Source organism: Sceloporus occidentalis, unplaced genomic scaffold (assembly GCF_023333645.1).
Source record: "Sceloporus occidentalis isolate IW3139 unplaced genomic scaffold, rSceOcc1.0.p SCAF_2, whole genome shotgun sequence".
In the NCBI taxonomy this organism is placed as follows: Eukaryota; Metazoa; Chordata; class Lepidosauria; order Squamata; family Phrynosomatidae; genus Sceloporus; species Sceloporus occidentalis.
Genome location: NW_028316982.1, coordinates 157473046 through 157500576, shown reverse-complemented (window position 1 = coordinate 157500576; position 27531 = coordinate 157473046). Strand labels below are relative to the sequence as shown.

General features: G+C 39.1%; 1 protein-coding gene across 1 annotated transcript in view; it reads right to left on the bottom strand.

Annotated features, from left to right (window-relative positions):
- LOC149319179 (citramalyl-CoA lyase, mitochondrial-like) overlaps positions 1-27531 on the bottom strand; it is a 131267-nt gene that overhangs the window by 96747 nt on the left and 6989 nt on the right. Inside the window, exons 2-3 of the mRNA XM_089508400.1 lie at positions 6839-6902; positions 4837-5029 (exon numbers count right to left, since the gene is read on the bottom strand). Of these exons, the coding sequence (XP_089364526.1) occupies positions 4837-5029; positions 6839-6902 (257 nt within the window). The remainder of the gene's footprint in view (positions 1-4836; positions 5030-6838; positions 6903-27531) is intronic.

The window sequence follows — 27531 nt, the reverse complement described above, 5'->3', positions numbered from 1 at the left end:
AAAAAAAAAAAAAGGAATGCTTTGCCCGGTCGTCATCATCATCATCAAAGCATTCTGGATTTTGGAGGGGGTAGTTTGGGCAGAAAATTCGCACCTGGACCCACCCTTTGTGTGGCCAGTTTGACAGGAGAGGGTGGACAGAGGTTGCCCCTACTGATTTGCTTATTTTGAGCCATAATCAAAATGCAAATGGAGGAAATAAGCATTTGCAAATTGGTCCTTCAGCTCCTTTGAATTGGCAGGGAGGGCAGAGTGGGTTGGAGTTCTCCCAGTGGCATCTTCCCTCTCCTCCCCTCCCCCAGTTATTAACTTCTTCTATCCTCATTAAACCTCCTGAGTTTATGTGCCTGAGCAGCAACTTTCAAGAAAAAATAAACATTTCCTTTTTCACCACTACCCCAAGTTTTGACTGGGTGGATTGGGAGCAACTACTGACTTTTGATTGACAGCCTAAAATGACACCAGCAGGTATATGTGACAACAGAACCAGAAATGAATATGTTCCTCTCTTTGACTGACAGCCAAAACAACAACAACAACAACAACAACAACAACAACAACAACAACAACAACGTGCAGTGGCCAGTTACTTGTGGGTGCAAATAATTTTCATACACTTCCTTCCGGCCCACCATTTTAATTTGCAATGGCACTGCATGTGGTCAACTAAATGCAAATAGGTAGGAATGTGATCAGGAGAAGTTAAGATAATTGAATGCAAATTAAAATGTGTGAAAAGCCACACCAATCTGCTTAATACATTTTTGTGTGGGTCTTGAATGATGGAACAGAAAACATATTTATTAAATCTGCAGATGGCACCAAATTGGGCATGGTGGCAAATACTGTAGAGCAGTGGCCCCCAAACTTTGCCCTTTAAGAGATTTTGGACTTTGGATTTCAGCATCCAGAAGTCTTAGCCATGTTGGCCAATAGTCTGGGATTCTGAGAGGTGAAGTCCAAAATCGCTTAAAGAGCACAGTTTGGGAGCCACTGCTCTAGAGGAAAGGATCAGAATTCTGTTTAGTACTAAATTTAGGTGGGGGAAATGAAATGTACAACTATAGGATAAGTGACACCTGGCTTGAAAGCAGAACATGTGAAAAGGATCTAGGCATCCTAGTAAAACATGAGTCAATAGTGTGATGTAGTAGCTAAAAACTTCACCTGAAACAGCCTGTCCAATTCTGGACACCACAGTTCAAGAAGGCTATCAATAAGCTGGAATGTGTCCAGAGAAGAGTGACCAAGACGATCTGGAAATTAAACCTTATGAGGAATGACTTAGGGAGCAGGATATGTTTAGCTTTGAGAAGACTCAGAGAAGACTAAGACATGATACCTATCCTTAAATATCTAGTCACTTGAAGAAGGAATTGCTCCAGATACAAGAATATGAACCAATGGATTCAAATGACAAGGAAAGAGTTTTCCATGTAAATATTAAGAATTTTTTCTAACTGTTAAAGCTGTCCAGTATTGGAATAGACTGTCTTGGAGAGTGGTTCCTTTTGAGATCTTTTAACAAAGGTTGGATGGGCATCTTTCAGGAGTGGTTTTTTTTTTTGGGGGGGGGTCAGTGTTCCTGTATGGCACAGACTCTACGAGTCAGGACAATATATACACAGTTAGAGGAATGGAACCACAGAAGACTGGAAACAAGATGGTCAGCTCCTATGAGAAATTGTTGAAAGAACTGAGTATGTCTAGCCTGGAAAAGAAATGACTAAGATGAGACATGATGACTGTCTATAAATATCTGAACTGTCATTTAGAAGATGGTCCAGACTTGTTCTCTGCACTGAAACATCTTTTCCTGAAAAGTTTTCCATAATGTTGTTCTAGGACTAGAACTAAGTGGTGGAAACTGCAAGAAAGCAGATCTTGCCATGAAGAGAAACTCCCCAATGTTAGTAGGTGCTTCACAGTGGAACAGACCATCTCAGAAGTATTTAAGCAAAAGCAGAGCAGCCATCTGCCAGATAAATTGTAGTTGAAGGGTTTCCCAAGTAATCCAGGTCAATGGTTTAGATTAGAAGACATCCAACTTTAAAGTCAGTGACTCTATTCAGAAGCCCCAGATGTTTTAAAACCATAGTAACAGGGAACATTTTCCTTCTGAAATCTGCACCATCTTGGTCAAAATCTGTCATGGTTCACATTCTAGGATGGGGTATGTGTGGATCTCAGAGTTTGTTGATGTTAACTGCCTTCGCGTAGATCTCAACCCATGGTGACCCTGGTGATGAGACATCTCCAGGACTCCCTGTTCTCTACTGCTCTGCCCAGCTCCTGCAAACTCATATCCGTGGTCTCTTTCATAAAATCCATCCATCTAGCATGTGGCCTTCCTCTCTTTCTACTTCCTTCTACCTTTCCCAATGTTGTTTTATCCAACGATTCATGCCTTCTCATGATATGTCCAAAGTATGACCATCTAAGTTTTGTCATCTTGACATCTAGGGATATTTCTGGCTTGATCTGCTCTAGTACCCATTTGTTTGTTTTTTTGGCTGTCTGTGGAATCCTCAGCACTCTTCTCCTGCACCACATCTCGAATGAATTAATTTTCTTCCTATCTTCTTTCTTAACTGTCCAGCTCTCACATCCATACATAGTATAGAGAATACAATGGCTTGTATGATTCTGACTTTTGTGCTCAGTTGCATATCTTTGCATTTTAGGATCTTTTCTAGTTCTTTCATAGCCGCTCTCCTCATTCTTAATCTTCTGATTTCCTGGCTGCAGTCCCTGTTCCAATCCATGTTTGATCTCAAATATGAGAATTCTTTTACTATTTCTATTTCCTCATTGTTTAGTTTGAATGTGTGTAAGTTCTCTGTGGTCAGTATTTTTGTCTTTTTTATGTTCAACAGTATGCCTGCCTTTGCATTTTCTTCTTTGATCTTTCCTTATTACAGATGTTGTCCCAGATCTGTGAAGTTTTCTGCTAGTATTATGGTGTCATTAGCATATCTCAGATTATTGATATGTTTTCCTCCTATTTTCATTCCTCCCCCTTCCACGTCCAAGCCTGCTTTCCTTACAATATGTTCTGCATATAAGTTGAATAGGTAGGGTGATAGGATGCAACTCTGTCTGACCCCTTTGCCATTTGGCAACTATTCTGCTTCTCCATGTTCTATTCTGTCAATAGCCACTTGTCCAGAGTAATCTTAGAGTGACATGTAACTAAGTTGCATGTAACAAGTTATTTCGGGGTTTGAGATACTTTAAAAAGGGAACAATGAAATTACATAATCAAACTCTATGATTCTATTCTATGAATCTAAACATACTTTAACAGGCTGTAACAAAGGCCCAGTACAGATGGGCCTCTGTGACGCCGTCACGTACTAGGGATTGCCTGGAGGCAGATCACCCACACACCCTGCAACTCTAGCATGTGATGAGGGTGTAACAATAGCGGTGCCCTGTATACATGGGCACTATCATTGTTAAGTAAATGCCGCACACTTGTTACACCAACGCCATGGCTTTTTGCGGGTTCTTTTTCCACTGGTGGGAAGCCACACAGTTTGGCAGCTGTGGCTTCCCTCTGGTGGAAAAAGAGGTGCTGGCAGGCCGCCCTTTTTGGGTGGTCTGTACCACGCCAAAGTTATTAATATAGGAAGAAACAGCACTATAGAAGTTTTTTCAGAGGCATTTAGACAGGAATTTATAAAGGTTTTATGACATTCTCTTCATCTTAAGAGTTTCTCCCACCTAAAGTAATGGGACTAAATACCCTAAAGGAACCATATCTTGGAAGTTAAGCAGGGTCAGCCTTGGTCAGTACTTGGATGGAGGACTGCTAAGAAATATGAGGTGCTGTAGGGTATATGTCAAAAGAAGAAAATGGCAAAACCTCCTCTGAGTATTCCTTGCCTAAGAAAATTCTGTGAAATTTATGGGGTCACCATACATCAACAGGAAACTTGAAAGACACACACAATGAAAAAATAATGAGAACTGTAACAAATTTATGGTTAGATACTTTTTAAAACAATGTAGTGAAGCACAGCAATGAACTACATTTAAAACACTATGATGAGTAGTGAATTAGTTTCAAAAGAGTAATTTTTAAATTTCTGAACATTGCCAGAGTCCAAAGTGGACAGAATGAGAACTAAAGTGGGTGAAGCTATGGATTGCATTCTTAGTTCAATATGAAATTCAATATCCATCCCTTCCCCACTAAATTTTAATCCAAGTATTTTCATTCTTGAGCATGCAGTTTAGCTTTGAGGGTACATAATAGGAAGGAGTACATAGTATCACTAACCTGGAGCAAGGTCAGGATGACAGAATGGCACAGAGAATCTGCAAGTCTATACTTAGCTGGTGAATGTTTACAATGTTCATAATGTGCAAAGATCACTGTCTTCCTAATTCTTCAGGATGCACAATGTATTTGAATTCTTGCTTGTCTGAATTATCTCGCTTGTCAGAAAAAACATGCTATTTTCCCGAGACTGGCTGACCCTTACATAAGTACTTTTAGCAGGATTCACCATTGGGTTTTCCATCTGGTGGCACTCACCCTGGTGGAGATATTGCTGCCATGATACTGTGGTCATTTTTCAAGCCACTGCAATTGCATAAACAGAGTTTGGGAAAGTTTTTTCAACAATAACTCCCAGAATGCCCCAGCCAGCAGTGGCCATGCTAGGTGGAGGAGTCTGGGAGATATAGTACCAAAAAGTAATTTTGCCAGGCTCCTGGTTTGCAAAGGATAGAGCCAGGGCAAACTATGGTTTGCTTAGTTGTTGGCAGTGCAGTTTTATTATACCTTGCAGTAGTACGGCTACACTTGAAGGATAAAGTACTACTTACCTTTCTGTTTAGGGCAACACCATCTTCACAATCCAGCACAGCACAATCCACATTGAGAGATGAAATTTTTTGTATCTTTCTCTCATCATCCGCAGGCACATACAGGACAGCTCTCCGAGGTATGTAGCTACGAGTGTGTGTCAAGTGATAATCAGGCTTTGGAACAGGAACAGAAACAGGCCGAAGAGAACTCCTGTAAAAAGACAATTTCAATCAATCTCCCAACAGTACTAAACACTTCCATTATTTTTTTTAAGAAACCTGTTTAGTGTAGAGGTGGGCAGAGGTGACCCTTCACTCTGGATTGTCACTCAATATGTGCAGAGGGCAATGGAATCAGGGAAAGAAGGACAGAGCTAACGTGCCTCTATCCTTGTGTTTCTAATCCAAGTGTGCCTGAAGAGGTCTAATATGTCCCATGTTCAGTTAACATTATCCTTGTGAGAGGCCAGTTAACATTTGTCTAATATTGATTTACTCTTAACTGGCAAACTGCTCATGGCTATGGATGCACAGTAAACAGAACTGAAACCAATACAGTCATAAAGCTCCACTATTATTATTTTTCCAGGACTATTTTGACAAGAAGGCATTTCCCACACTTTGTTGAGCCATTTCTAGACATAACAGAAGCTTAGGAAACATAGAATCATAGAATCGTAGAGTTGGAAGACAACATAGTCTATATTTCAGAGGAAGAAACTGGCAAAACCACCTCTGAGTATTCCTTGCTTAAGAAAACCCTATGAAATTCATGGGGTCACCACAAGTTGACAGGAGGTTTGAAGGTACGCGTGCACAAACACACAGAGGTAGGTTTCATTTTCCTCAAGCTATTTCCCCAAACTGCAAGACCTTGATTTTTGGTCAGTTAACATCAGATGCTCACTGGTCCAGTTTGATGAGAAAGTGCTGGAGTGCTTCATTGACGCTGCATTAAGTAACTTGGTGTCATCAGCAAAGCAGCAGATTGCATAACTGGGCATAACTAAGTTATATTAATGTAATGCAATGTAATGATGGATAATGGCATTCCTTTTGTGATGCGACTGTAACTGTTTTAGCTACTTTTACATTTACAGAATATGCATGGCCCTCTTAAAGTGTGCCTTGTACTAAAGGCCAGCTGTACTTAACATTTTGATTATTTTTAATGTAACTAAAAAAGTTATTATTTTAGCTATCTTTCAACAAACAAAATGCAAAACATTTATTTAAAAGCTTAGAACACAAAACAAAAGAGTGCTTTGGGACCCTTTAAGAGCACTGAACTTAAGGACATGTTACTTTGTTTTAGAAGATGAAAAAAATGCATTTGCATTAAGAGAACTTGAATGGTTACCATCAAAGGTTTTTCTTTTCTTTTCAATTTGTTGCTAAAGTCAAAAATATATGCCTACCTAAGTCTTACAGCCTTTGAAGGAGGGCTTTCTCTCTATCCATCCCCAACATTTCAGGCTCAGCTGGAGAAGACACAGAAGAGAATCTTCTCCATGGCTCCACTGACTCTTTCTGAGCTTTGAAACTCTTTCCTGAGTGAGGTTCCATCTGCCCCTTCTTTGCTGTCTTTTCAGCAGAAGCCTAAGAGACTTTCTTGTATAAGTAGGCCTTCAGCTTTGCCTGACTATGGTGGGCTAATGTACAATTGCGTGTGCTGTTTTAAGTATGTAATGTGCACTTTAAATGTTTTAAATTTTAATGTTTTAAAAATATGGCTTTAATTGAACATATGATATAATGCTTTTTAAAATTTTGCACTTCATATTGTTTTAGATGCTCTACAAGTCACTTGCTCTGAACCTTGGGGGAAGGCAATGACAAATCTCCTTCAAACAAAGGAAACTTCATGATAGGGTTACCATAAGTTGGAAACAACTTGAGAGGGCACAAGAACAACAGATTTATACTCTAAGCCATTTTGCAACCCATTTAGGACAAAAAGTAGGATATAAATCAAATTCATTCATACATAAAACCTCATCTTTTTGTCCTCACTATTTACCTCTGTTTCTTAAGCTTACATTGTGAAAGTGTAAGGACGGGCATGAGCATCTGCCCCACATCTTCTGCGGTGAAGAGAGACTTAAAGAATTAACTTTGCTTCTTTGCAACCTCTTTATCCTCCTTGTATATACTTTTAACGCCATTCTTACCCAATGGCCTAATTACCTCTCTAGAAAATTTACTGCACTTTTTTTTATTGCTGGTTTTAATGTTACAGTTGGTCCTCCATATTTTCAGATTCTGCACCCATGGATTCATCCATCCATGCCTTGAAAATATTCCTAACAACAACAATAATAGCAAACCATGATTTTGCCATTTTATATAAGGGAAACCATTTTACTAGCCTATTGTATATAATCGAACTTGTGCATCCATGGATTTTGGTACAGGGGTATATATGTGTCCTATAACCAAATCCCAGCAAATACCAAGGGCCCACTGCATTAACAGTGAGCTACACAAAACCCAAGTACACAGATACTATTCTGCAGCTTCATAGTTAAAGGCTTAGCTCTTCTGTAAAACCTCAAAACTCCGCACTTACAAACCAGAGAACTAGAGAAGAATTCTGCAAACCTGTAGAAATTGCCCCCTACTGCTTCTGAAAGATTAAGAAAGAGTGCTACATTTCCTCATAGCATAATACCCTGCACATATCCAGTTTTGTCTAACTTCTGGAGCTGGTAGTTCTTGGTTAGGAGACCAACAGGTAAAAGCAGTTTCAAAGTCCATATTGAGGCAATAGATTTCATTACGCCAACTGAACACAAATACAACTCCTTGGGCAAGCTTTTGAAATACACACGCATCATCAGGCCAATAAAAAAAATGGAGAGGAAGGGGAGATGAAAAATGATGATGTAACAGCCACAGATGTTGATATTTATATACGTGGTCTGCTCTGATAGTTTACAGACACTTCCTCCTTACCATCCCAAACAGCATGAAAATGGTGTGACTCTAATATAATTATTCTTCCCTCCAGCCCATCCTGTTTGCTTGTCTTTCAAAAAATCTTTGTCTGATAATAGCAATATCAACAGCATTTACATTTCTATACTGCTTATCAGTCAACTCAGCAGTCTCTAATTGGTTTACAATCTGCCCCCAACAAACTGGGTACTCATTTTACCAACCTATGAAAAGATGGAAGGCTGAGTCTACCTTGGAGCCTTGGGATCAAACTTGCAACCTTGTGGCTGCACTACAGGCATTTAACCACTGCACCACCAGGGCTCCCTAGACAAAGAAGTATGTGTGTTTCAAAAGCTTATACAAGGAACTGTGTATGTGTCTGGTTGTCCTAAGGGAAGCTATTGCCATAATAAGGACTTTGGAGTGTATCTTATGGTCAACATAAAATGGTTGCATCTTGGTCCATCGGCTGGTGAGAGACCCTCTCTTCACACCAACTGCTGCCATTTGTTGTCCAAGGAAGAGAAGAGCAACCAGAATCTGCTAGACTTAATCCCTTCTCCCATGGCCATCCTCTCTTCCTTGAATGTCTTGTCTCGATTGTAAACCTAGGGCAGGGAACTGTCAAAATAATAATTTCTGGGAGGCTTTCTGGCTGAAGGGTGGGTATAAATACTCTAAACTCCTGTCTGAAACCCTGGCAGGTCACCAATGTCTGAAGCAACAATACTGGGCTAGATGGACCAATGCTCTGACTCACGTTCTATATTCCTTATCCCTGTCTCTAGATTTTCAGAGTTCACCAAGTGTCGGTGGTGATATAAAATTACAAAACTCTGCATAACAGGTCTCTATGATAGGATGATAAAAACACCAAGAAGCTTTGAGCAAATGCAACTGAACCAATTAAACTATCAGGGAATTCATAGCTACTTTTCAGTGTTTTATTGATACAGCTGCAGAATAAATGGATTCTTGCTCCCTAATAATCCTGGTTATCGGCCTAACATTTTAATCATTTTCTCCTGATGGCTTGTTTCTCAGAGAATTAGCCCTAATGAATGGCTAAAATATCTCAGATCATATATGTCTAACTGCAGTCAAGAGCAGCTCTTGTCTGCATGTACATTTCAATTTACCTCTGGGGATAATGTTTGTTAATTGTATTTCTTTCATAGGCTGGTGGAGGAAAAAGCTACTTACTCAAAAAGGGGCTAAGTGTTCTCTTCTCTCCCTTTGTTCACACAAGAAGCTAAAGTCACTTCAAGAGGTACTTAATCCCATTATCCATGGTTACAATTGCCTTACAGCATCAGTGAAAAAGAACCTGAAGTAAATGCATCTATATTGTGCAATTAAAAGAAATTCAGGTAGTTATTTGCCAGGGGCACGTTCCTGGTCCAAACATATAAAATGGCACTGTGGGGTTCCTAAATACTGTAATGTTTTAAATCTGGTCAGCTACAATATGGCACAGATCAAGAGGAGGAATATGCAAAAAAAGGAAGGGAGAGAGAAAAAGAGGGGAGGCCCTCTTTCCTAGTGTGTATTGTAAAGCAAAAGAAAAGAGGAGGGACCTCTAAATGTTTGAAGTGACAAGAACCTACAAAAGTCCATATGAAAGGGAAATAAAAATATCAAGAGAAAAAGAAGCAAGCTGATGTTGTAAAGGAAACCTCAGTTCCTTGCAAATGTAAAACAAAACAGCCTACATAAAATAGCTGGATAATCCTTAATGTTTTTTATTCAAGATATCCAGTTGTTCAAGATACAGTTTAGTTTCACTATAAATAACATAAGAGAAATTTGGCATTTTGCAGTTTGTCAGTTCAAACTTACTTAAAATATTGACTCCAAAGGGATCTACTAGACAATTTATTATCTTAAATTTAACTGATTAATTTGGCTGCCAATTAAGGAAGCAACATGTTTCACATCTAGATAGTTCGTTAATCAGTGCTTCCTATTTGAATTGAATCAGAAACTAAAATATGCAAGCAACTCTTTACGCGTACAGCTTACATGGGGGTTTATATATTCCTTAATATTTTTGGGAAATGACAAAATGTTTCCTTTTTGGCAATACAAGATTAAAAGATAAATGAGAGATTTTAAAAAGAAAAAGGAGCAAGAGAATTTAGAAAGATGATTCAGTTCACAATAGCTTCAACATGAGGGATGACTTCTGTTACATTCTGCAAATAAAGATGGGTTCTGCTAAAACAGCAGTTCTCAACCTTCCTAATGGCGCAACTCTTTAATACAGTTCCTCAAGTTGTGGTGACCCCCCCCCCAACCATAACATTATTTCCGTGACTACTTCATAATTGTAATTTTGCTACTGGTTTCCAATGGTATTAGGCGACTCCTGTGAAAGGGGCCCAAAGCATTTGGCTCCTGGAGGCAAAGGACAAGATAGTCTCACCTTCTATTGCAAAGCTGAAGAAAATGCAGCCCCTTATCCATATGCAACCCAAACCCCACCTTGGAGGTCCTCCAAACCTCCCTGGTAAACCCCCAAATCTCTATAGCTCCTCCAATTTTTTTTTTAAAGTTGCCAGGCTGATTTTCAGCTTTTTTTTTAGCCCTAAAAGTGCCCAAAAGAAAAAGAAAAAATGCTTGCTGAAGTGACAATTTACTTTCTGGGTCCACCTGCAGAACGCCCCAACCTCCCCCTGGGCCGTTTCCAGACCAAAAGGGTGATTGGAAGCCATTTCTGGTGCACAGTGAAGCACTGACATGGCCCACAGAGGGCTAAAATTGCTCCCTTTCTTTCTCACACACAGTTGTCCAACCCTGCTATACTATATGTACAGAGGCCACAGGTAAATCTTGGAGAACAGAAAAAAATCTTTATAACAGTCATAGACCAGCAGAAAAGAATGGGGCACGTTCAATTACAAACATAAAAATAAACCCACAGGTAAATCTTATTTCTGCACTGGAATGTGCTACTCTTCTCCAGCACACCAGGGGCAACAGTATAGTTTAGCAGGGCTAAGATTGGTCATCTGCAACACACAGTTCTGTGATGCAGGACAAGAGAACGTATAGCGGTTTTCCTAAGAAATGGCCAGGAGGCAGCCAATGGTGCTCTATAGCATCCACAATCTGAGGCATTTGCTTCACTCCTCCTAATGTCAGGACAAGATTTCACTGGTTTGGAACCACAGTGAAATCTGTACTAAGGACAGTGACTTTATTTGAAATTGCCTAGATTAGTCCTCCCCTAAGTGGAACCCTAAAGCAGTTGACTTCAGACATCACCCTGACAGTTTTGGTTTGACACAACCACAGAAACCAACTGGGGAATGCTAGTATAAATCTGCACAAGATAGACAATCTGGAGAAGGCAACAATGAAAAGAGATAGCAATGTGATTTTTTTCAAGAAGGTCATCACCAATTATGACAATCCTTGGATGTCCAAAGAGTAAAATGGAGTATGTCACACTATCAAGCAGTTGTCTGCTGGGAAACCAAAGTGGCCCATGAAAGGAGAGGGAAGGGAGGCCTCCAAATGACCCTCTGTAGGGTCGCCATCGAAGTTGACTTGATGGCAATTAACAACAAAGTCAGCTCCCCCAAAAGGGATGTTAGTTATTTGATGTTGAAGTGAGACATATATAAACTGTGCATTACAAATCAGCAATTAACCATGGTTATTGTTGTTTTTTAAATATGCATAACAAGGCAGCAGAGTGCTACCACTGGTGAAAAACAATTGAAAAACCCAAAGGCTTTCACTTAAATCACTGATAACTTTTGTGACACTTTTACAACCTTCTCAGCTCATTTACCTCCCCGTAAGCTCTCTATAGAACCTAATGCCAAGAAAGTCTGCTTTATAATGACAGTCTTCAAATGTTTTTCCTTTTTAATGCTGCAAAATATCAATTTAAAATCAAAGGTAAATAGGCAAAAGGGGGATCTTTTCAGGGCATGATAACTAAACCGCAAAAAGGAATGGACAAAGGCCTACCATAATAGATCGTAGCCATTAAATGACAAACTGCTATTTTAGGTTAAATAGTTAACTAAGGTCATTCCACCCACCAGTGTTAACCCTCATGACCTTTCATTAATCCATCAAGTAAATTATCTCAATGGTACTGATTCTCTGGCTTGCAAATATCAAAGGCCCTTCCCTGCACAGTAAGCATCTTTTCTCCTGTTCACGTAAAACAGAAAACTGAATTGAGGTGGAGAAAATCCTACTCACATTAGCATAGCTGGGAAATTTACTTGTAAAAATCAATTAGTCTTCACCCAAAGCCATCCTCCTGAAGGAGTTAGTTACTGTTAAAGTTGTGGAAGTAACTATTTACTTTTTCCATTCTTCAAAAGTAATTAAAATAGTTACTTTGGACTACGGTACTTTAAAAGATACTTGAATGTTACAAGCCATTGGACCTGCAGTATAACAGTTACTTGCCTCTCATCCATATAGTTACCATCTGAATACCCACAACAGACCACAAGCCAGCATTTGAGCTATGTTTAGTTAGCCATAACTATAAAAGTAACTAAAATATCACAGTTAAACTGTAAAAGCAGTAAAGACAGTATTTGTTAAGTCAAGTTGGAACTAAGTTACGTCTTGGTTAATTTCAAAGTTATTGCAAGCTCTAGAATGAACCCATACCCAACCACACAGGGGTATTTTATTCTTCTGATTCGTATTTTGTTATAGAAATCATTTACATCTAAACCTACAAAGTAAGCACTTTATGGCACTGTGATCCGAAGAGCTGTAATATAAACAATGGCCTCCAAATGTTAGGCACCTGCCATGCACAAAATTTTAGAAGACCAAAAAAAAAAAAAAAAGTATTTTAAAGACATAAAATAGTTTTAGTTATTTTTATTATATTTTTTGCAAGATTTTTTTTCATGCAGTCTGTTTAAAGTATCACATATACCCCACTATATGTTGACCTCATGTATAAGTCAAGGGCAGGTTTTGGGGTCAAAATTATGGATTCTACCATAAGTTGAGGGTAAAACTTGGAGCTCCTTCAGTGTGTGTATGTGTGCCCATGGCAAGAGGCATTTAAATTGAGGCTTTTTGTTTCAGCTTTCATTTAATCCTTCACTCCCCAAACAGCAGCAGAGCGGGTGGGAGAGGGACTCTGTTTGTTTAAAAGCAATTAATCACTTTCTGCTTGGCTCAAAAGAGAAAGAAACTGCTCTCCTGACTGTATGGGGAAATCTCAAAGAGCTGCTATCACATTACCATACTGATCCAAAAATAAGTCAACCTGGGATTTAAGGGTCAATTTTCGGGCATAAATTTCTTGACATATACGAGAGTATAAATCTGAATTTTTAATGTGAACATGGCTTTTCTCACTTTAGGTGTTTTTGCACTGAGGAATACCCTCAATCCTGTAGTCACAAATACTCCTGTAGCCATGTGACACAGTTGTACCCATACTGGTGATACATTGGAATCACACTTTAGTCAGAAAACCCTCCAGATCGAGGGCCAAAACAGATGGCTGTAAAGGGGTGGCTTAATGCTGTGCCTTTGAGCACCACATCGGGATTGCGCCAACCCCCCCCCCCCAAATTCAGTGTTTTTCTGGCTCGAAAAGCCATTCTTTGGGGGGTGGGAAAAAGGCGCCCTTTACACTACAGCGACATTTTTTCCATGTTACTGCGGCCTGGTGTGTGTAAATGCCATGCTCCAGAAATGCCGTAATGCCTCCTGCTTTGTGGTCAGCAGGGTGGTGTAATGCCAGCTTGGTGGTGGCATTGGGGTGTGCGGTGTGCATATGGCACGCCACCCTGAAGCCAGCAGTTTTTGCTGGTCTGTTTTGGCCCTATGTTTCTCATAAATGACTTTTATGCTGTTGTCATTCAGCATAAGGATTAAGGATGCCTTAACCCATTTAAATCAATAAGTGAGACAAGTTTACATATACAGTGGGCCCTTGGTATTTGCTGGGGTTTGGTTCCAGAACCCTCCTTGGATACCAAAATCCACGGATACTCAAGTCCCATTATATACAGTGGGAAGTAAAATGGTGTTCCTTATACATGATGGCAAAATCAGGCTTTGCTTTTTGGATATTTATTTATTTATTTATTTATTTGCTTCTGTTTAGCCAAGCCATCATAGAATGGTAGCAGAAGACGATTTACTGATTTAAATTGTATTTTAAGGTCTTGAGGCTCCTCTAGTTTTAATTATTTTTATGCCACAAAGTTCTGCTATTTTTATACTTTGGCCCACTTGTATAACTGTGTCCTAGTTTTAAGATATGATGTGATGGTACTTATTTTCATTTATTTTAATGACTAATTGTACTTTAACACATCCTAGGAAGACATCTTAGGAGGGTTATTTGACCTAGTAGAAAGCTTTGAAATATTTTACATATCTGAAAAAAACAGTAATATCACTGGGCCAATATATGTATTTCAAACAAAATATCTAACAATGAATTCAATTCCACCCACAATCCAAAATTTCAGGGAGCTGCTGTTTTCACATCCTCAAATGTTAGATTCTCTCTGTGTTTATATAAATATAATAGTTCTATCAATGTCCAATGTGCTGCCTCTCTCAACTTTGACACCTTCCAGAGATTCTGCACTACTATTTCCATTGGCCATGCTGTAGGAGAATAATAAAGGTGTAGTCCTAAACATCTAGAAAGTGCTAGGATGGGGAAGGTTCGCACAGTATATAGGGGGTGAAATACTTCATTTCTATCTCTCTTTTCTTTCTGTCTGCCCATATTTTACACATAGGAAAATATAGGACAATACTTTGCATTCTTTTTGGATACCATTTGAATTCCTGTACCAAAGTTCATCTATAATGAAGGCTATGAGGCCTCCTCAGATCTAAGACTAGCCACTGAAATGCTATGAAGTCTGACATTAAAATGAAGCCATGTGTAGAAAGGTTTCTCTGCAAATACTGAGGAAGCCAGCCTGTGGTTTACACTGATGGTTCCCAATCTCTGATCCCAGGGTGATACTGGACTACAAGTACCACTATCCTTGGCCACTGGTTATGATGGCTGAAGATGATGAGGGCTAGACCTCCAGAACACCCAGGGACTTTATACTGAGATCTACTGGTTTACAACACATAGGCAGAGCTTTTGCCAAAGTGTCACTTATTGGTAACTAGGGTCTGGCACTTATTCACAGTAGAATCGTTGCTGTGTGTCTTCAAGCCATTTCTGACTTATGACAACTCCAAAATGAACATATCATGGGGTTTCTTGGCAAGTTTCTTCAGAGGAGGGATGCTATTGCCATCCTCTGAGGCTGAGAGAGTGTGGCTTATTCAGGCTCACCCAGTTGGATTACATGGCCAAGCCAGGATTTGAAACCTGGTCTCTAGAATCCTAAACCTAGTCCATTTTTCAAACCACTACACCACACTGGCTCTTCACAGTTAGAATACATTCACTGAATTTCTATTATAAAAGCTAGGGTCGAAATACCCTAAAGACACCCAATTCAATTTGATCTTGGAAATTAAACAGGGTCAGCCCTGGTTAATACTTGGATGGGAGACAGCTAATGCATACTAGATAATGTAGGCTATATTTCAGAGGAAGGAACTGGCAAGTCCACTTCTGAGTATTTCTTGCCTAAGAAAACCCTATGAAATTCATGGGTCGCCGTAAGTTAACAGGCGACTTGAAGGAGCGTACGCATACATTTTATAATTGTTTCAAAGGCAGGTGACACACTGCAAAATTAATGCAGCTTGACAGTGCTTTAACTGTCATGAAATCTTAGATTTGTAGTTTGTTGTGGCATCGGACTTCTCTCATAGAGAAGTCTAAATATCTCATGAAACTGCAAATTCCAGAATTCAACAGCACTGAGCCATAGCAGTTAAAGTGGTGTCAAACTGTATTAATTCTGTAGTGTAGATGAAGTCCTAGTCTGCATCCAACCCACTGACCTCTTTAACCAAAAATCAGTCTACGTGGTTTCATCTGAATTTTGAAAAGTGCACCATTAGCTTAAATACCTAATGCTAATATCTAATAGTATCTACAAGCACATTAGCTAAATACCAGCTGAACTGTCTAAGATAGTCTGCTTCCAATAACCGTACAGAAGAAAGAAACTGGAACAGGGTGTCAATGGCATTTTATTTTGTGAGTATCCACTCATATGGTTGTAAAAAACCTAGAATACTGAACTATTCAGGCATTGGTGTGACTCAGAAAGGTCTGTGCTAATATCCAGAACAGTAATCATATTTCCATACTGGATTAATAGAAATTCTATTTCCTACAAAATTTCTTAAAACCTTAAAATGACTTAAGTCCATTCAATAATCCTCCATATCCAAGAACTAAGTACAAAAATGTATAAATCAATATTCACATATATTTAATAAAATATAATTTTATCTGTAATACAGTAAGTCTTAGCTACAGTACAACAATATTTTAACAAGTCCCCATGGCTGAAAAATTCTCAATTAGCAATAAATAAAGAACCTTCCCCCTTTCTTTTTGTCCCAAGAGTCAGTCTCTTATTGCAATTACTTTCCAAGCCTTTTAATTATACAAATGGAAAATCATATGCTAGTCACGCTAACTAGAAAAGAATTATATTATATCCCATGAGTTTACTATAGATTTCACACTTCACTGACTCTTTACAGAAATCTTTTAATAATCATTACAGACATATTAATCAAGGTACAGCATTAAGTTCCAGGACTGTGCCCCAAAAGAACTGTAGCAAGATGGATTCATTTTATAAGAGCACCAAAGTGGCATCATATACCAAAATATTTGCACTGCATATAATGCCCAAATGCCAAGACAGTGCAACATTAATCATTTGCTATTCTAATGATCTGTTTACTAGAGAATCAAATCTCAGGACTGAGGATAAAGGCCTTCAAAATGTAGCTGATGCTATCGTGGAAATAATCCTGGTCCAAAAGTTTCACAGAACATTCTCAACGGTCTTTACAAAAGTCCTATGAGGCAGGTCAGTAGTATTATCCCCATTTGGCTGATGAGGCTGAGAGAATAAATTCATGAGACTTAGAGGTTGTTGCCACACTGCAGAAATAATGCAGTTTGATATCACTTTAACTGCAATGACTCAGTCCTTTGGAATCCTAGGATTTATTGTTTGGTGAGACACCAGGGCTCTCTGACATACCATGCTTAAAACCTCACCAAACTACAAATCCCAGTATTCCACAGGATAGAGTCATGGCAGTTAAAGTGGCGTCGAAGCGCTTTATTTCTGCAGTGTGGAAACCAGGCTGAACTAGAGCCTTCGAAGTTCACAGTGCAGCTTCTCAGGCACTACAATAAATCACAACGCTACAATTGAGCCTAAGAAGTATTTTGCAGCCCAAGATTTTAGAACTGTGTCCATTTCACATTGGTGTTGAATATCTGGAACAATGAACCCAAATATGGTTTAGAATTATTTCATTTTACAATGGGAATTGGGAACCTTTGGCCCTGCAACAATTCTTTACCATTGGCCATGCTGAGTGGGGATGGTGGGAGCTGAATGCCAAACCATGTGAAAAGTCAAAGCTTCCACAGCTCTAATCTACAATACAGTACTACAGGTTGAGTCTCTCTCATCCGGTATTTCAAAATCCAACATACTCCAAAATTGTCCACATGAGGGGCTGAGATGGTATCATCTTTGCCTTCTGATGGTTCAATGTACACAAATGTTGTTTTGTGAGGGTACCCGGAAGGTCCCAGTAATGTAATAATAATAATAATAATAATAATAATAATAATAATAATAATAGCTTGCAGCACATACAAGAAACGAAATGTGCAGCATTGCATGCAAGAGAAATGAAACTTATGTATAGAATGCAATGTAATAAAAAGCTGCACCCAAAGGTGCTCGTGACACAATTGGCAGAATCAATTCCTCTGCGCCATTGCATGCAATAAATCCATCTGGATCGTGGACCTTGCCTGGAGTTTCCTTTCTGGTATCTGCGGACTGTAACAGTTTCATGCACAATATTATCAAAAACGCTGTGTATAAAATTACCTGCAGGCTATGTATATAAGATATACAGGACACATAAATGAATTTCATGTTTAGACTTGAGTCCCATGTCCAAAATATCTCATTATGTGCATGCAAATATTCCAAAATCCAAAAAAAATCTGAAACCCAAAACACTACAGATCTCAAGCATATAGTTTGATTTTTTTTAAAAAAGCCTGTTAGCAATGAAAAAACTCTCCTTTTAGTCCAAGGAACATTTACAGTAAGAAAGTAAATATATATATATATATATATATATATATATATATATATATATATATATATTTGTCCACAAGATATTGTTCTCAAACTAAAACTAAATAGCTGCAAAGGCTAGCAGCCATTTTTGGTGTCAGGTTACCAAATACATATGCCCCTATTATGTACCCAGTGGGAGTTTCTTATCTGTCTTTCACAGGTACCATTAACTTATGTGGCTATGATTGCTGCTATCTACATTCATTTGGGTGACAGTGCAACACAATAAAACCAATTGAAACTTGCCCTAAATGTTAAGAACCCAAAGTTATGCCGTGCCCAGCAGGCCCTGGCTTCCTGGATCTTTTCTCCTCTTATTTTTAAATAAGAGGAGAGAAGATGTTTAAATCTATGGGCAGAATTACAACATCAGCATCTTCCAGCACCATATCTGCACTATTCCATTTTCTTTTTTTCTTCCTCAAAAACAGATCTACAAAGCCAATAGTCTCTTCTAGGTGTTTCACAGCAATTGAGAGTGCAGGGGAAGGAGACAGGCACACTGCACCAAAGGCATGCTGAATTGACCCATGAAATGTGTTTTAAAAAGTAATCCAACCTCGCCAAGGAGCAGGAACATTTTAGGCATTTTCTGCTATTACTCTAATTTGGTGATGGATGACAAACAAGGAGAAAAAGAGCGCTATAATGGAGAATGATTAAAGATGACAGCAGTGTGAATCATCTTCATGTTACATCTACCAAACTTCTTTCTAAATCTCTCACATTTCCTGAAAATACGTCCCATAGTTTCTAGAGGATTTACTTCCAACCTGGATCCAGGATCCCAAAGAATTATGGCACTAACACACAAGGATGTTTCAACATACTCTTCTCAAGCACTAGGCCAGTCTTTTTGACACTGAGGGGAGTTGCAAAAGTGGTTTCCTATAGTTTTAGGGGTTCTGTGTTCCAAGTAGCAGGGGAAGAAGGATTTAAAAAATTCCACTGGGGCAACCAAGGCTCTTGGCTGTGCTTTAAGCACTCTTAGAATGTGTTTTGTAATACAGTGGACCCTTGTTATACGCTGGTGTTTGGTTCCAAGATCCCCCATGTATAACAAAATCCGTGTATGCTCAAGTCTCATTAAATATAGTGACATAGCAAAATGGTGTCCCTTAGAAAAAATGGAAAATCAAGGTAAATTTATACTTTTTTGGAACATTTTCAAACCGTGTATGCTTGAATCCGTGTATAAAAAATCCGTGTATAAGAAGCGCCGACTGTATTCCACTGATTGGCCCTGCCTCTTCTCTCTCTGGGTTTATGCACATGATGAAAATAATCCAGATTGAATATGGGTTGAATCCCTGTTGATCACACACACCTTGAATGCACCTGAATCAAGTTTTTTGGGGGGAGTGAGGGTGGGCTACCAAAAAACTATTTATGAAAACGCAAATGAACCCAGGAAGTTTTTTTTAAAAGATTTGCATCGTCGGCAGTGTAGATAACTATGCAAACAGACCCAGATTAAACTCAGCACACCTTGAACAGGTTCCGAATACATTTGCATCATTGATTCATTAGTGGGCTATGGATCCATCTGGTTGGCTTTATGAGGAAATACTCCTCCTCTTCCTCTTTCCTTGCACAACTAGTTCCAACAGGTGGCTTTCGGGGACTCCCCAAGACTAAAGCAGCATGTCCTCCCGCTCAGGACAAGACCAAGAGCAGTGGATCCCCCCACCTCCTTTCCTACTAAAATCCCATAAAGATGTGGATCGATGCCATTTCAAAGTATAAATAACAAACCCGGAATGCATGAGTGAGGATATTCGCATTGTTCTGGTAAAAAAAAAAAAGACATGTGAATGACCCCTCTCATTCCCAATGAACCCATCCTGTAGTCCTCTCATCCACACAGATACGTGCATAATGTAGACTCTTGGGCAACGTCCAACACAACAATTCTGGAATACAGTAACCCTATCCATTAGGATGAACATGTGAATATGGCAATCACCTAACTTGAAAATGGCAGTGAATTTTACCTTCTCTATGCTGCCATCTGGGATACATAATCTTTAGGTGGAATTGTTGTTTTTGCTGTGTGCCTTCAAGTCATTACCAATTTATGGTGACCCTATCATAAGGTTTTCTTGGAAAGGTTTGTTCAGAGGAGATTTGCCATTGCCTTCCCCTGAAACTAAGAGCAGGTGATTTGCTCAAGGTCACCCAGTGGTCTAATGGCTGGGCTGGGAATCAAACCCTGGTCTCCAGAGTTGTAGTCCAACACTCAAACTACTATGCCATGCTGGCTCTCTTTTTAGGTTGATATAGCATCTTTAACAGAGTGCAAGCATGGGTGGTGGTGAGAAGACTACACTGGGTACAGAAATCTATGTAGAGATGGGTCCAGGCTGCAAGCCCATGAGCACAAAAAGCTGAGGATAATTTACAAATTGCACTTGATAGTATTTAGGAAATTTATTTTCCCAAAGCCATACACCTATTCCAATTACAAGCTAGTGTCAAAAGCAAGCAACATTCTGGGTAGTGAGTTGCTAGCACCGACCTTTCTTTAGAACAAAGACAGTGTCCTTGTGTAATTAAATTAGGATCCTTTGTACAAACATCCCACCAACACTACATACCATTCTGTTCAGTTCAAAATACAAATAAGGCAATGGCATCCTTATCACACTACACTATTATAGTGCTATATTCCACTTTAAGTGCCATGGCAACATGCTCTGAAATTCTGGAGATTGAACTTGAATGATGTGAAAGAGGTCTCTGGCTACAACTTGAAATGCCCCTCTTTAAACTGCATATCCCAGGATTCCACAAGATGTTGCCATGACAATTAAAGTGGATTATAGAACTATAATAGAGTCGTGTGATATGCCGCTACAAAATGTAAAGGCATTAAAAGAAGTTAAAAGGCACCAATGAACTGGAATTTTGAAAATATAGAAACACAGGTAGAACAATACCTTCTCTAGGATCAGCCAAAGGTTACAAAGTACACAGCAAACCTCTGTATAGCTTTCATTGAGCTGGATATTGGTTAAAAAATTTAAAAGACATAGCTAAATAAAATGGATGGGGGGGGGGGGACATTATAGAAGCCCTGTGGGCTGTAGAATAATTTCAGAAATCTAGAAATTGCACTTTCTGAATTAAAACATAAATGTTTATTTCACGATTTCTGGCTTCATATATAGGGGATAGGAGTGTGGTATACTGCGAGTAGAGACATACAAGTTTCTGCTAGATTCCCCCTGAAGTTAGGCTTCAGTCTTGGCCATTCAGAAGATTTAGGGACCACTGCCTAACAATTAGCTTCTATGGAAACACATCACTAAACATCCCAGGATATTAAGCATTTAGAAAGTACCGAAGAAGCAAATATTGGGAGTGGGAGGAAGGAAGATACAAGCTGTAGTAGAGCAAAACAATATTTACTCATCAATTATATCAACACTTCCTCAATGGGGCAAGTTCTGTCTACAACACTGAGTGAATTTTGGATGCATTGGAGAGTCGTGGACAAAGCCAAGACAGAATTGTATTAAAATGGAAGAGAGCACATAATTCAACGCCAATACCTTCAATATACAGTATTTTCTTATTACATAAGCAGGACCTACAGTGTTGCAGAAATCCAAATGATACATGTCTAAGGCCCTTAAGAACAGATTAATTGGTTTAAATCAAATGACTTAAAAAAAACTCTTTAAAAATTGTTCACATTATCTTAAAAGTCTGGCTATTATTACTATTTCCCAATCCCCTTACTGGAACAATCATCATTGTTTGAATTTAAACATCTTAACTTTAAAAGTTCATTGGCAGTTGTTCATTGTTAGACCAGTATCTAGAGTCAGTTGCTTCTTTTTAATCATTTTAGTTTATTGGGCAAGAAATGCCATTCAGAATTAAATATTCCATTAGTTCCACCACTGATTCATTCTATATATTTTTTCCATCACACACCAAGTACATCAATGCAGCAGTATAAAAGAAGAGAGAAAGATGATAACCAGTACAGGACAGTTAGATAGGATTCTTTATGCAATTCACCCAGGAGAGAAAGAAAGATGAAAATAACAACAAAAAAGGACACATCAAGACCTCTGGAGAAAATATTTCGGAATAAAAAGCATTGTGTGTGTGCTGTGTCAGACAAGACTGGATAAGATGCTATGATAAAAGCAAGACTAGACATCAAGATTGTTGGTACTGACTGAAATTATTGACATAAACATTGCAAATTGTGATTAGAAATGCCCCTTTTCTAGGATTATAGATACTCAATTTCAGATGCACAGGCATTTTGAAATATTGCACAACTTCCAACAAAGGCTCCACAGAAACATGGCAGCCATTTTGTTGCTTTTTATATTTGCATTTTTTCACATCATATGCACACAATGCTAACCAGGAGCGGTGGTGTTGCAGTGATTAAATGACAGTACTGCAGCCGCTCACTCACAAATCACAAGGTTGTGAGTTCAATCCTAGCCAGGGGCTCAGCATCGTCTCAGCCTTGCATCCTTCAGAGGTCGTTAAAATGTGCATCCAGCTCGTTGGGGGCAATTAGCTTACAGTTGTAAACCGTTTAGAGACTGCTTAGTGTGGTATGAAGCAGTATATAAATGAAGCTGCTATTGCTAATTTTGTAGCTTTAGAGGTTGAAGAAACTGTTGGTATTTTGTGTTTGTACATATGACTGTATGTATGCATTTCATGGGGTTTTCTTAGGCAAGGAATTCTCAAGAGGTGGTTTTGCCAGATCCTTCCTCTGAAATATAGCCTATATAACATCTGGTATTTATTTATTAAAATAAAAAATTGTTTATACTTATATAATAGTTCTAATTTAGTATTCATTATCTATCTATGAACACACCAAAATAAACAAATTATAAATTTGCTAGATTCAAATTACTGAAACAGTGATAAACCATTGCATTTCTCTGTGTGTGAGACCATGTCTGCAAGTAGCCTGGCAACCCCATTAATTTTATAGGGTTTTCTTAGGCAGGGAACATGCTGAAGTGGTTTTGGTATTTTGTTGGCTATTTCCTATCCAAGCACTGACTAGGACTGACCCTTGTTGCCTTCCAAGATCCGAAAGAATCTGGTAACACTGGGTACTGTATTTAGATCATTTTTAAAATACTGGTAAATAATACAGAGTAGAAGTAGCCTTTGTAAGTAAAGCTACTAAATGTATACATATAATGTAAATTATGTTTGTTAAAATATATAGTATACACTAAATAATTCAGATACTGTAAACAGAATTGTGTTTCTGACATTGTTATCAACATAGATTTTTGTTTTACTATAAAGAAAAAAAGGAAAAAAGATAAAAAGAATAAACAAATCAAATTCAATAGGTGACATCTTGGTTATATCACAATACATGGGTGTCTCAGCCATATTATACTATTATATATTACATTATATTACTATATTATTTAATGTCACTATTTGTCATTATTATTTACTATTCCTACTGCTACTACTACCACTACAGCTTTATTGCTTACAACCACAATTTTCTGTTGTTCTTTCTTCTGTATTAATGCAGACTGGCAGATGCATGCAGCCATACTTCCCTAAATTGTAATTATTTTAGTCATCAAGGTTGGGCCATGCCAATTCAACCTTTATCTGCTTACTCCAAGTACATTAGTAAACAGCTAGTGCTAGTGGTGAAACACCTTTAGAGTGGTCCTTTTTTGGTCTCATCCAGGTTACTATCAGTTCTAAGCTATACATATTTAGAAGACAAGCCACTGAGGAACAGGCTAGGTTGTTACTGGCAACAGAACTTTGTAGGCATGAAAGTGATGTGAATACAGTTGTGTCCTGTATTGTATCTGCAATACTGATGAGGTGAAGGGATGACTGATGGGTTTTAAGATTAATTGAATAATAACTATCCATGGTGAATACTGTAAATAATCACATGGCAGAAGAAGGCAACTTAAAAAGTGTTATACGATAAGACTGGTTAGTATGTGTAGGGGAGTGTGTGCGTGTGTGCGTGCGTGCGTGCGTATGTATATGTTTATATACTGGGTATATGTATAAGTATGTGTGTATTTGTGTGTGTGCGTGTGTGTATAACTTTTTCTGTTTTATCAGTTGTTTTTCAAAAAAGGCATATGTTTGAAGAATAAGAATATAAGCTGGCGCCTTAATATACTGGGACATTTCTGTTTAATTGTTTGTCTTTGTTTAAATATATTTCTGTTTATTAAATGTGAATATATTATAATAGGAGTGGATGGGTAAGGGGGGACAGCCTGGGGGGTTGTTTTGTTTATAATGTTCACAATGTAATGTTTATTTACTGTATTGTGTAGTTGATAATGTGTGATAAAATTTAAAAAATAGGGTTTTGTCCTGACTGATGGTTATCACCATCTTCTATGACTTTCCCCCCTTTTCTGCAAATACTGAAACATTACAATCTCTTCCAAAGGCATGGAACCCTGCCAATTGCATGTGCATCTCTGTTTTTTACCTGTTTCAAGCTATATTCACAAACCTGAAGACCCATTTCTTGATAGGAATGTAGCAGCCAATTCATACGACAGTTTCCCTACTACAGGTATCAATGTTCATTTGTCTCAGATCCAGTACAGATCCAACCTGAATTCTTGTGTGGACAAAATATAAGCACAAGAAGGAAGTTTTCAACAGGAATGAGGAAACTTCCAATTTTGTACAGTTCGACCCTTTTTATTATTCATGGATTCAAGCATCCAGTTTGAAAATGTTAAAAAAAGGTATAAATTTCAAATATCAAACCTTGATTTTCCATTTTTTATAAGGAACACCATTTTGCTATGTCATTATATTTAATGGGACTTGAGCATACACAGATTTTGTTATACACGGGGGATCTTGGAACCAAACCCCAGCATATAACAAGAGTCCACTGTAGTTTCATTTCCAAAATTGCAGGGAAAGGACTCCATTAAGTGGAGACTCCCCTCCCTAAAACAGTCCAATATGGTCTGAACATATACTGGTCAAGGGATGCTGTCTGTGATGGGAAGCAGGTCGGGTGTGGGGAGCTGAAACCCAATAGCGAAGGGGGAAAGAAACAAAGTATTCTTGCAGACCAAAACAGTGTGCAGGACAAAGCATTCTATACTGCAATGCTTTGTCTCAGGCACTTGTTAGCATAGTCATATAGTATACCAGATGGAGAAGAAGTTGTTAGACACTCTCTTGCACCTAGATAAAGCTCCAGCTGAGAGTCCCTGCACACATCTTTAATGCCAACTCCAGGATTCAGCAGGTGGTAAAATCTCTGCAGGCCTTTAGTATGGACTTAAAGGAACTTTAAAGAAAGTATCCAAGGTGCTGAACCCTAAAATTAGTTTAGCACCTGACATCAATGACTACTAATGACTACTAATATCAAAAATTACCAATATCAAATATCAAAATTTAGAGTAAAGCTAAAATAAGAACACTAAACCAAGAATCATGCCAAAATAAAACTTGAAAAACATCCCTGTAGAATTTAAAGATAATGTGAAAAATAGATTTGCACTGTTGAGCCTAATTGATGGGGAATCAGAACTGGGAATAAAGATATGCAAAAAGACACTATCTGTAACCAAAAAGAAACAGAAACCTCAATGGATGATAGATGAAACTCTGCAAGCAGTTAAGGACAGATAAGAAGCAAACATAAAAGAGGACAGGAATAGAGTCAGAACCTTGAATGCAACTGTTAAATGACTTGTGTGCAGGCACAAGGAGATCCACTATAATAATCGATGCAGAGAAATAGGAGGTGACAACAAAGTGACAACAAAAATAGAAGAACAAGAGACCTTTTCCACAAGTTCCAAGAAATCAAAGGGCATTTTAAATCAAGAGTGGGAATATCCATGAAGGTAGAGTCCACTCTTCTCTTTTGACCACATGGGCTCTGGGAGACTTGGGCGGGTTACAGACTGGCAAAAAGGGGTGTGCTCATGACGTCATGAAGGTATAGCCTTTAGACAGCCCTTACCTGAATGCCGCCATGAATGCGCCGCCTGCACGCCCCAAGCTGGAAGAAGCGGCATTAAAAAGGTGCCGCTTTTTTCCGCTTCTTTTTGATAAGCGGCGTACGTGCGCATCTCCGTATATAAGCTGCTGCACCGGTACGCCAGAATTGTTACGCCGCTAATTTAAGTTGCCCATTTAAAAGCTCCGTGTCTGCTGCGTTGCATAATAAGTCGGGGTCCTGGAACATGCGCAGTTTGCACCGAGGCTCTAGAGCATCAGATGCCATGCAGATGTGGAAGCTGCAGCACAGCTGCACTCTATTTTAATGCTCGTAACCCTAACCCTAGAGCAACATGTACGCATGCGCTGCTAGAATTGTGGAAAGTTTGGAATTTAAAGTGAACCCCTACACACATTCCTGCGCCATTTTCACCTAACAATAAAAAAACGCTAAAACTTTAAATATTTACTTATGTACAAGGGAGGTGATGGGGGATGGCAGGGGGACAGCAGTGGCAGTGGTAGCAGCGGCGACAGCTGTGGCTGTGCATTGCAGATTCAGCAAGAGCACAGGGACCAAAGGAGAGGAGGCATCCATGATGCCGGTGAGACTGGCAACGTGCAAGTGGACAAGGATGCCAACACCAGCTGATCACCAGCTGGCAGGAGGCCACCTTTGTTCTTGGGTAGGGCGGGGGGAAAAGTTTAAAGGGGCCTGGGCGCTTTAAATGTGCACATACGCTTTCTGCCGCCGGTGCTGACCGCCACAGCTGCGCAGCTGCGCATCCGCCAGCCTGCAAAAGAAAAAAAAAAGCCGCGTTTTTGGCCACCTGTGCGGAAGCTGCCTCTCTCTTTGCAGTGTCCTGCAAGGCGGCGGTATGGAAGCTGCGGGTAAGAAACGGCCCCAGGTGAGGCGTCTTCACTACCCCCAGTGTGGAAGCCCCATCCACCTTAGCCACGCCCCCGGGGCGGGCGGTCTGGAGGCTCCGTATTCGGGGAAGACACCTTCAAGACGTCTTCCCCTGCCCATCTGTAACCCGCCATAGAGTCTTAAAGTCCAGGAAGTAAAAGTGTAACTTTGTTAGTGACACTGACACACACACACACACACCTTTGAGAGCCAGGCTGCCTCTGACCTATGTAAGGCTATCCATCCCCTTCTTCAGCAGAGAACATTGCATTTCTCTTGAAGTTTCTATGCTGTTGAATTTGGAAAACTTTTAAGCCTGGATCTCAAAGGGAGTAAAGCTAGAAGAATGGAGTAAAGCTAGTGATCTCTGACCATATGGATATCCCTCCATTCCATCTTAATTAAGAAAAAACAAAAACACATTGTCAAAATGTAGGCCTATGACTCTAATATTGACATTTTTTTCTTTCTTCTGTATGATTTTTAACACCTCGCTTGATGAAGAAGTCAGTGGAGCTTCAAAAGCTTGCATCGTGGATTTTATGCATTTTGGTTAGCCCAGAACAGGTATCACTGTTTAATGGATTTTGGATGTTATTG